Source organism: Xyrauchen texanus, unplaced genomic scaffold, assembly GCF_025860055.1.
Source record: "Xyrauchen texanus isolate HMW12.3.18 unplaced genomic scaffold, RBS_HiC_50CHRs HiC_scaffold_995, whole genome shotgun sequence".
NCBI classification, from domain to species: Eukaryota; Metazoa; Chordata; class Actinopteri; order Cypriniformes; family Catostomidae; genus Xyrauchen; species Xyrauchen texanus.
In genome coordinates, this window is record NW_026267012.1 from 2,645 (window position 1) to 14,210 (window position 11,566).

The 11,566-nt window shown below is 41.5% G+C and overlaps 1 protein-coding gene across 1 annotated transcript; it reads left to right on the forward strand.

Annotated features, from left to right (window-relative positions):
- Positions 1 to 202: 202 nt before the first annotated feature.
- LOC127642877 (keratinocyte-associated protein 3-like) lies at positions 203 to 10,953 on the forward strand. The gene is made up of 5 exons (XM_052125313.1): positions 203 to 314; positions 982 to 1,178; positions 8,774 to 8,833; positions 9,752 to 9,943; positions 10,556 to 10,953. Exons 1-5 carry the CDS (start codon positions 302 to 304, stop codon positions 10,703 to 10,705), a joined length of 612 nt encoding a protein of 203 aa, XP_051981273.1. The 5' UTR covers positions 203 to 301; the 3' UTR covers positions 10,706 to 10,953.
- The last annotated feature ends 613 nt before the right edge of the window (positions 10,954 to 11,566 follow it).

The following is an 11,566-nucleotide window of genomic DNA, read 5'->3' on the forward strand; positions in this document are numbered from 1 at the left end:
GGGCAGGGTGACACGTGTAGCTACGCCCCAAGGGGTTTGCCCCGCCCTGTTCTGCTAGCTGCAGCCAGGGATACTTGGACCTTGAGGTTGAAGACTCTTGTCACTCGTGTATGCAGCGACATCTGCAGGATGGTCAGAAAACTACTTCAGGTAAGTGAGTGAGCGGAGAGGGAGTGGTGACTGGCGATGGATGCAGGTGAACGAGAATAAGGAAGTCATCCAGAATAGCACGGTAAAAGGAAAAGTTCCTTTAACATGTTACGGCTTAAATAATGTCTTAATCAGAATAAAGCATACCAGGATGGTGAATTCGGGTGAGTTCACTCACATAAGTAAAGGGGTCATTTTGTGGCGTAAATAATAATTGTGGGGATAAACGTACAGTAATCTGGCTGTGGTCATTGCGATTGTCTTCATACAAATCTCGTCTAGTATTGGCAAAAATACTGCAGCCTCATCTTTGGACTTGTTGATTTTAGACCCCAAACCTCACAACTTCCACGAGTGCTCATAGACTGTTATAGATTAAAATAATAATTTAAGTGTTCAATGTTTTATTTATTTATTTTTAAATGAAAGCTAGCGATTGGACCTATAACAAGAACATGTGTATTACTGTTATGTGCTATGTAGTCAGTATTGCTGAAGAGGGTTTATTTTTTAATTTTATATTTAACATCCTGGGTTAAAGAGAGTACACAAAACAAATAAATAAATGTACGGGTTGTTTTATTTACTTTGTTTCTTCTGCACTCGTCCTACCTGACATCATCCCATAATCACTTGCTTTTCAGTGAAGTCATAACTCATGCAACATGACTATATTGAAGTTAGTGTTGATTTCCTGTTGCACATAGTTTCTTAACTAATCACTAGTTTCTCTGATGATCTGATGGCTGGTCTTTCATTTTCAATGTCCTGCTGCTTCCATGTTTATGGTTTGTCTGATGTGGTGTGTGTTTGTGTGTGTGTCTGCCGTAGGTGTTTGTTGTGGCAGTCTGAAGGATGATAAGATCCTTATGAAGATGGGCTTGGGGCTGGTGCTGGTAGGCCATGTGAACTTTTTGCTGGGGGCACTTGTACACGGAGCTGTGCTTGGGCACATAAAGGTGCTCACTGGGGGCCGAAAACTCGTGTACCCAATCTCCAATGTCACCGCTCTTGTTGCGGGGCTTGTGGTATGTGTGTGTTTTCCAGTTGTATTGCACTGTATGGTCTATATCACGCAGGTTCAGTAGGTGTGATAGAGAATAAGTAACTGACTTCTCAAGTCAAGTCAAGTCAAGTCAAGTGGTTTTTATTGTCGTTTCAACCATATACAGTTAGTACAGTACACAGCAAAACGAGACAACGTTCCTCCAGGACCATGGTGCTACATAAAAACAACAAAGGACCAACATAGGACCACATGAGACTACACAACGAAATAAAATACCTATATAAACTACCTATATATACCTATATAAAGTGCACGTGCAAACATGTGCAAAAAGTACAGGACAGTACAACAAATTACTGACAATGAACAGGACAATAGACAGTGCAGCGCCGACCAGTACTCAGTAGTGCAAAAAGATGACAGTTTGTAAACATAACATACTATGAGATAATGTTCTATGCACATAGCAGTTATTGAGGTAGCAGACAGTTATAAAGTGACAGTAATTAAAGTGTAACTCAGGACACGTGTGTGTCAAACCAGTCTCTGAGTATTGAGAAGTCTGATGGCTTGGGGGAAGAAGCTGTTACACAGTTTGGCCGTGAGGGCCCGAATGCTTCGGTACCTCTTGCCAGACGGGAGGAGGGTAAAGAGTTTGTGTGAGGGGTGTGTGGGGTCGTCCACAATGCTGGTTGCTTTGCGGATACAGTGTTTTTTGTAAATGTCTTTGATGGAGGGAAGAGAGACCCCAATGATCTTCTCAGCTGTCCTCACTATCCTCTGCAGGGCTTTGTGGTCCGAAACGGTGCAAGTCCCAAACCAGGCAGTGATGCAGCTGCTCAGGATGCTCTCAATAGTCCCTCTATAGAATGTAGTGAGGATGGGGGTTGGGAGATGTGCTTTCCTCAGCCTTCGAAGAAAGTAGAGACGCTGCTGGGCTTTCTTGGTGATAGAGCTGGTGTTGAGGGACCAGGTGAGGTTCTCCGCCAGGTGAACACCAAGGAATTTGGTGCTCTTGACGATCTCCACAGAGGAGCCGTCGATGTTCAGTGTGTTCACCTTGTGCTCTCCTAAAGTCAACAACCATCTCTTTTGTTTTGTCGACATTCAGGGACAGGTTGTTGGCTCTACACCAGTTCGTCAGCCGCTGCACCTCCTCTCTGTATGCTGACTCGTTGTTCTTGCTGATGAGACCCACCACGGTCGTGGTCATCGGCTGAACTTGATGATGTGATTCGAGCTGTGCATTGCTGCACAGTCGTGGAGTCAGCAGAGTGAACAGCAGTGGACTGAGCACACAGCCCTGGGGGCCCCAGTGCTCAGTGTGGTGGTGGTGGAGATGCTGTTCCCGATCCGGACTGACTGAGGTCTCCCAGTCAGGAAGTCCAGGATCCAGTTGCAGAGGGAGGTGTCCAGGCCCAGCAGGTTCAGCTTTCCAATCAGGTGCTGGGGAATGATTGTGTTGAATGCTGAGCTGAAATCTATGAACAGCATTCGAACGTATGAGTCCTTATTGTCTAGGTGGGTGAGGGCCAAATGGAGGGTTGTGGTGATGGCATCGTCCGTTGAACGGTTTGAACGATACGCAAACTGCAGTGGGTCTAGTGAGGGGGGCAGCTGGGTCTTAATCTGCCTCATGACGAGGCCTCTCGAAGCACTTCATGATGATGGGTGTAAGTGCGACGGGACGGTAGTCGTTGAGGCAGGACACTGAAGACTTCTTTGGCATGGGGATGATGGTGGTGGCCTTGAAGCACGTTGGAACAACGGCGCTGCTCAGAGAGATGTTGAAGATGTCGGTAAGAACATCTGCTAGCTGGTCTGCACATCCTCTGAGCACTCTGCCAGGAATGTTGTCTGGTCCAGCAGCCTTTCGTGGGTTGACTCTCACGTAGAGTTTTCCTCACATCTGCCGTGGTAAGACAGAGCACCTGGTCGTTGGGAGGAGGGGTGGACTTCCTCGCCATCACGTCGTTCTGCACTTCAAACCGAAGCGTAGAAGTCGTTCAGCGCATCTAGAAGGGAGGCATCTTTGTCACAGGCAACTGATGTTGTCCTGTAGTTGGTGATGGCCTGGATGCCCTGCCACATGCGCCGCGTGTCACCGCTGTCCTGGAAGTGACTGTGGATTCTCTGGGCGTGTGCGCGCTTTGCCTCTCTGATTGCCCGTGACAGTTTGGCCCTAGCTGTTCTTAGGGCTGCCTTATCGCCTGCTCTTAAGGCGGAGTCTCGGGACCTCAGCAGCGTGTGCACCTCCGCAGTCATCCACGGCTTCTGGTTGGAGCATGTGGTGATGGTCTTGGAGAAAGTGACATCATCAATACACTTGCTGATGTAGCTGGTCACTGATGTTGTGTATTCCTCCAAGTTGGTAGAATCGCCATATGTTGCAGCCTCCCTGAACATGTGCCAGTCAGTACACTCAAAACAGTCCTGAAGAGCAGAGATGGCTCCTGCTGGCCAGGTTTTCACCTGCTTCTGAAGCGGTTTTGTGCGTCTGACGAGTGGTCTGTATGCTGGAATTAACATAACAGAGATGTGGTCTGAGTAGCCGAGGTGGAGGCGGGGCTCCGCCCGGTCAGCGCCTGGGATGTTTGTGTAAACAAGATCAAGCTGCGTTCAGCCCTCTCGTTGCAAAGTCCACATACTGATGGAATTTAGGGAGCACTGTCTTGAGATTTGCATGGTTGAAATCTCCGGCGACAATAAACAGTCCGTCGGGGTGAGCGTTCTGCAGTTCGCTCATAGCCCCATACAGTTCACAGAGCGCTTCCTTAGCGTTAGCGCTGGGGAATGTAAACTCGGTTATGCAAACAGTGGTGAATTCCCGTGGTAGATAAAAAGGTCTGCATCTAACAGTCACAAGCTCCAACAGCGATGAACAGTAACTAGAGACTAGCATAGAGTTCTTGCACCATTCGTGTTGATGTAAACACACAAGCCACCACCGCGAGTCTTACCGCGAGAGAGCTGTATTTCTGTCGGCACGAAACGAGGCGAGCCCGTCTAGCTGAATGGCGGCATCCGGAACTCTGTCGCTGAGCCACGTCTCCGTGAAAACAAAGACGCAGCAGTCTCTAAACTCACGCTGCGTAGCCTGCTGGAGTCGGATATAGTCCAGTTTATTGTCCAGGGAGCAAACATTTGAGAGCAGGATAGACGGGAGAGCCGGCCGGCTAGGGTTTGTTTTAGCCTAGCATGGACCCCCGCCCTCTTTCCGCACTTCCGCTTTCGCACACCGCTTACGACGTCCTCTCCTCGGCCACCGGCATCAGGCGACGCCGAGGGCTGGAGGCCTGGTCTCCGCAGCAAGCCGAGTGCAGCGTAGCGCCTCCTGCAGGTCATCATGCAGCTTGGTTTTTGCATGAGTCTTATATTTGAGTAGTGTCTGGCGATGGTAGACACGAACACTGGTTGCTCCGATGTCCATGTGTTGCAAAAGTCGGGCTTTTTTAACAAAAATAGCACCATTGTGGATCCGGAGTGGCCGCTGCGTGCTACCGCGCCGCCATCTTGGATCGCCATCTTGGATTGAACCTGCTCAACCAGTACTGTTCCCTAGAACAGAACTTTTAGCTCCAGGTTATTTCAGAAAGACTGAACCTTTTGCTTTGCATGTAAAGTGTCTGCTATATAACAAGTAGTACTTTGTTATCAAACACTGGGGGGAAAAAAACAACAACTATAATTGAAAGTTTTTTTTTTCTCATTAAAAAGTTTACATAAGTGCACTCATATGAGATAAAGACTCCTGTCACAGAAACCCAATAAATGGGAGCGGGTCATCCCTTCATGGGTGCTGCCATGTTGGCAGCACATGACATTGTGTCATGCAATTGACCGAGTTACAACCACTAATAATGACAATGACTGTAATTTGAGGGTATTTACATCCAAATCAGGTGAACGGTGTAGGAATTACAACAGTTTGTATATGTACCTCACACTTTTTAAGGGACCAAAAGTAATGGGACAATTGGCTGCTCAGCTGTTCCATGGCCAGGTGTGTGTTATTCCCTCATTATCCCATTTACAAGGAGCAGATAAAAGGTCCAGAGTTAATTTCAAGTGTGCTATTTGCATTTGGAATCTGTTGCTGTCAACTCTCAATATGAGATCCAAAGAGCTGTCACTTTCAGTGAAGCAAGCCATCATTAGGCTGAAAAATCAAAACAAACCCATCAGAGAGATAGCAAAAAAATTAGGTGTGGCCAAATCAACTGTTTGGAACATTCTTAAAAAGAAAGAACACACCGGTGAGCTCAGAAACCCCAAAAGACCCGGAAGACCACGGAAAACAACTGTGGTGGATGACCGAAGAATTCTTTCCCTGGTGAAGAAAACACCCTTCACAACAGTTGGCCAGATCAAGAACACTCTCCAGGAGGTAGGTGTATGTGTGTCAAAGTCAACAATCAAGAGAAGACTTCACCAGAGTGAATATAGAGGGTTCACCACAAGATGTAAACCATTGGTGAGCCTCAAAAACAGGAAGGCCAGATTAGAGTTTGCCAACCAACATCTAAAAAAGCCTTCACAGTTCTGGAACAACATCCTATGGACAGATGAGACAAAGATCAACTTATACCAGAGTGATGGGAAGAGAAGAGTATGGAGAAGGAAAGGAACTGCTCATGATCCAAAGCATACCACCTCATCAGTGAAGCATGGTGGTGGTAGTGTCATAGCGTGGGCATGTATGGCTGCCAATGGAACTGGTTCTCTTGTATTTATTGATGATGTGACTGCTGACAAAAGCAGCAGGATGAATTCTGAAGTGTTTCGGGCAATATTATCTGCTCATATTCAGCCAAATGTTTCAGAACTCATTGGACGGCACTTCACAGTACAGATGGACAATGACCCAAAGTATACTGCGAAAGCAACCAAAGAGTTTTTTAAGAGAAAGAAGTGGAATGTTATGCAATGGCCAAGTCAATCACCTGACCTGAATCCGATTGAGCATGCATTTCACTTGCTAAAGACAAAACTGAAGGGAAAATGCCCCAAGAACAAGCATGAACTGAAGACAGTTTCAGTAGAGGCCTGGCAGAGCATTACCAGGGATGAAACCCAGCGTCTGGTGATGTCTATGCGTTCCAGACTTCAGGCTGTAATTGACTGCAAAGGATTTGCAACCAAGTATTAAAAAGTGAAAGTTTGATTTATGATTGTTAATCTGTCCCATTACTTTTGGTCCCTTAAAAAGTGGGAGGCACATATACAAACTGTTGTAATTCCTACACCGTTCACCTGATTTGGATGTAAATACCCTCAAATTAAAGCTGAAAGTCTGCAGTTAAAGCACATCTTGTTAATTTCATTTCAAATCCATTGTGGTGGTGTATAGAGCCAAAAAGATTAGAATTGTGTCGATGTCCCAATATTTATGGACCTGACTGTATATATATATATATATATATATTACACACACACCGATCAGCCACAACATTAAAACCACCTGTCTAATATTGTGTAGGTCCCCATTGTGCCGTCAAAACAGCTCCAACCCACATCTCAGATATTCTTCTCAATATAATTGTACAGAGACTTTGTCAGTTCGATCCAGTCTGGCCATTTTCTGTTGACTTCTCTCAACAACAAGATGTTTCCATCCACAGAACTGCCACTCACTGGATGTTTTATGTTTTTGGCACAATTCATAGTCAATTCTAGAAACTGTTGTGTGTGAAAATCCCAGAATATCAGCAGTTACAGAAATACTCAAACCAGCCCATCGTGCACCAACAATGATGCCATGGTTCAAATCACTGAGATCACATTTTCCCCCATTCTGATGGTTTATGTGAACATTAACTGCAGCTCCTGAATGGTATTGACCCTTATCTGCATGATTTCATTCACTGCACTGCTGCTACACAATTGGCTGATTAAATAATCCCATGGATGATTGTTCGTGCCAGATGGGCTGGTTTGAGTATTTCTGTAAATCTCCTGTAATTTTCACACAAAACTGTCTCTAGAATTTACTCAAAATGGTGCAAAAAACAATCCAGTGATGGGCAGTTCTGTGGATGGAAATGCCTTGTTGATGAGAGACATCAACAGAGAATGGCCAGACTGGTTCGAACTGACTAAGTCTATGGTAACTACTAAGATATCCGCACTGTACAATTGTGGTGAGAAGAATATCATCTCAGAATGTTATTCTGAGATGCAGGTTGGCACAGTTTTGGCAGCATGAGGGGGACCTACACAATATTAGGCAGGTGGTTTTAATGTTGTGGCTGATCGGTGTATACATATTAGAGTTTCAGACAATTATGAAACATAAAAGTACATGTAAACAAAAGAAGCAAACCAAACAATAAAACAACAAAAACAATACTTTATACAAAAAACAACAAACCCCAAGTCAACAGCATTGTGTGATGTATGGTATTGATAAACAGAAGTGTGATCCACCAGACAGTCCGAACATGAGTACAGTTGGACATATAAAATGTCCAAACAAGAGATCCCTGCTGGAGTGATTAAACAAACTGCTATGACCTGTAGCTCTCAAGGCTCAGATCACAGATAAACGTGGAACATCAAACTTGGGACATCGATTTTCAGACATTTTATTAATTGGTCGTCGTGGAAATTAACAATCGATTAATCATTAATATTAATACAGCAAAACACACGTGAAGGACACCAAATAACATGTGCATATAGCTTACTCTTTAAATATAATTTGAAGTAATAAACTTAAAAAATGCAAAATGCTTAAAATACTCTTAGTTCAATGTATTTAAATACATTTAGACTATGTTAAGGATGAATCGGTGAATACTGTTAATTAGTTACTGTAAATAATAACTTGTATAGAAGATATATATCTTCTATACAAGGACCTTTGCACTTATTTTTTTATTTGAAATAACATAAAATCAGAACAAACTGTGTAAACACATTTTGAGATGTCAGCTGAATGTGCTTTCCCATGTTGTACATTAACACACTATCACGGCATATGCAGAAAACATAATGTTCATTTATAGAGAGACGCTCCAACACTGATTACATTGAGCCCACTTCATCCTTCATCCGTGCTTCTTCATCTGTGACATGAAGCGCTTAAGCACTCTCTAGAGGTGGATTACTGTAAACAGTATTATCAATATCTGCTGCCATTATTACTGAACGCATTTGTCCTGAAATTATTTCATCAACAAGCTTAATCTAACGAATTATTCATGGGAATGAATCAATTACTCGTGAGCATCCCTACATCAAACACCAAGCGCGAGCACAAGGCGGTGTTCAGTCGTCAGTCCAGTACACAAGAATGCATGATAATTCATTTTGATTGAATGAATACAAGAATGTCCATTATAGGGATGTGTGCATTATGAGATGGATGCAAACACAGACTAAAAGGAAAAAAAAACAGAAGATAAACATATTAGGTGAAAAGCGGTAACACTTAGTAAACAAACTTCCAGTCTCCTGGATGAGAGGTGTCCATATAGATTCCAAAACCCCAAGCACTACTGGGACCGATGGGATGAGTAAGAGCCAGATCAAAGCTAAGTGCACCTTTTAGTAAGCAGGTGAAACTCAATGGACCTGCACTGAAATTCTTACATCTCATGTTATTACCTGCAGGCAATTATTGGTGGGATCTCTGCTACTGTCCTCTCCAAGAACAAGAAAAACAAGCTGCTGGTGAGTAATCTCACACTCAATACTGCTCTAAAATATATATTTTGTGTACATCTCTAAATTGTGAATCTCTGCTGTCAAAAACTTGAGAAAAAAGATGCTAGTACTCCTCTTACAGACAGATTTACTTGCAGTTTGGACTAATTTGTCGATAAACCTGAATGATAAATATAATCTAATGTCTTCCACATTTGCTGGGTTTCCGTCCAAAATGTTTTGCATTTTTTAGGTGCATTTAAAAAAAAATGTACTTAAGAAAATAGGAAATGTGCATTATCATGATAGAGCCGCCTCGTCCGATGGAGCAGCTGAATGACCTCTCCCTGCTTTGGGGACCGTTTTATTTGCAAGATTACAGCAAGTATCTCATTTAATTAAATGCATCAACGAGACATTGCAGAATAAGTGTAGTATCTGATATAACGTGGGCTGAAATAGCTGTGATGCCCACACACAACCAGTCTCCGCATAACTGGAAGCGCCCGCTCTCAATACTGTTCTGGTGGATTGTGAGGACCAATTTGATCAAACAACTGTGGGTTAAACACTTCCGAATGACAGGCGCTATGTTCAAAGAATTGTGTGCCATGGTCTGACCTTTCGGTAGGCTAGTCACACATACACGAATGGTCAAAACACATCATCGTTTTGCAAACAAACCGTTTCCATCACCTTAATGTGCATTTTAACTAATGCAAAACTCTAGAAAATCCACCTCCTCCTAGCGCATTTTTCAAAAAGAATTTCACATTTCCATATTTTCCAATTTCAAAATGTGCATATAAATAGTTGGATGGAAACCTACCTATTGTCTTTTACTTTCTTCGTTTGGAACACTTGCATGTAAAAGTTAGTCTTTCAATGGAAAAGTCCTTTTTTTATGTATTACTCCATTTGTCGACCAATTTTATCTGTTTGCAGAGTTGGTTTTTACTAGTTGTGAGTGTTCTGGCTGTTCTCTTGGGCAGCGCCTCTGCAGTGGGCATCAGTATGGCCACAGTGAGGGCCATAATGCAGGAGGGGCATAGTCTCTTTGCCCACTGCAAACTTCCAGCCAACATGAGTTACTACAGCATCACAAATGAATGCCCTTTTGACCCCACACGCATCTATGTGAGTCAGCGTATCTCAAATCTGAGGATTCCTTTTGTATTCAAAAGCTTTCAAACGCAAAGCATTTGTTGCCTCAAAAATGCCTTCAAGAGTTCTTTCTTTGACTATTTTATCTGTATGTGTGTGTGTGTGTGTGTGTGTGTGTGTGTGTGTGTGTGTGTGTGTGTGTGTGTGTGTGCGCTTTAATGGCATGACAAACATTGTATTGCATTGTTAACAGTGACTTTGACATTGTAATGCTTTAGCATGATAAACAATAGTTTTTATCCCACTGTCATGGAAATATCACAGAATAAAAACATAAAAAATTAAAATATATATATATATATATATATATATATATATATATATATATATATATATATATATATATATATATATATATTGTTTTGTTTTATTTTTTATTATAATAATAGTCATGAAAGCGTATAATCTTAAAAGGTCATTTAAATGTTTCTAGAGAATCTACATTTTTGTAGTTCTGCTCAGCTCATGGTAAAAAAAAGTCAAAAATAAAGACATTGAAATGTATTGGTCAAAGGCTGTGGTTTATAATTAAAATATATAATGGAAAGAAAATAATGATTTAAAAATCTATTTTTCTTTCTTCAGGGTACAACATTAGTCCTGTGGTTTCCATTGATTCTGATGTCAGTGGTAGAAGTTGTGTTCTCTTGCCGCTGTTTCTCGGCCTGCACCTCCTTCCTCCGCTTGCGCTGCCCATGGAGGAAAAATTTTGTGTACTCTAGAAGGGTAAACTAGAACTTAATGCAGTTTTACTGCAATATTTCACATTTTATTCTAAATTGAATGGAGTCATTTAAAATAGAAATCAGAACAGAATGCAGACGTGCTAGATATGTGATGATTTTAAGGATTTAATTATGGAGGACAAAACCTGCAAAAATAATAAATAAATGTAATAATAAGAAATTAATTAAAGGAATAAATGTCTTGATAAAACAAATATAATTAATTTTTAATGAAAGTTATTCCTGAATGTATTTTTGTAGACTTTTTTTCCTTTAAATTCTTTTTATTCTTTAAAACTTTTTTTATTCTTTCATTTGTTTTTGTTTTTTATTATTATTTATTTATGCATTCATTTATTTTTATATTTATTTATTCCCACCTGTATTTATTTCCATATTTAAATAGTCCAACATTTATTTATTTTTATATTTATTCTTACATTTCTGTCTCTTGTATGATAATGATGTGGGCGGGTCCTGCTTACCATTGGTTTATCATAGATTGAAGCGTGTGCTCGATTACTCTTGACTTGTTTTGATGTGACGTTAGGTCATAACCATATCGTGTAAACTATAGCCATTTGTGGGGCTAAAAACATAAGAGCTTAAGTCAATCCAAGATTTATTGGTTATACTACAATCACAAAATAAATGGGGAGCTGTTTCTTCAACAAAACTAAAAAATGAGCAAGTTTCATAAATTATATGATTTAACCTTATTCTTTTCTTTTTTTTCTGTGTATATAACTTAATATTTTGATGTCCGCAAATCCATAATATTGTTTTCTGTTGTTATGATTGTTCATTGTAAAAGATACAACCATGATTCATTTCCCTGATCGTTCATGTATGTATGTATGTATGTATGTAT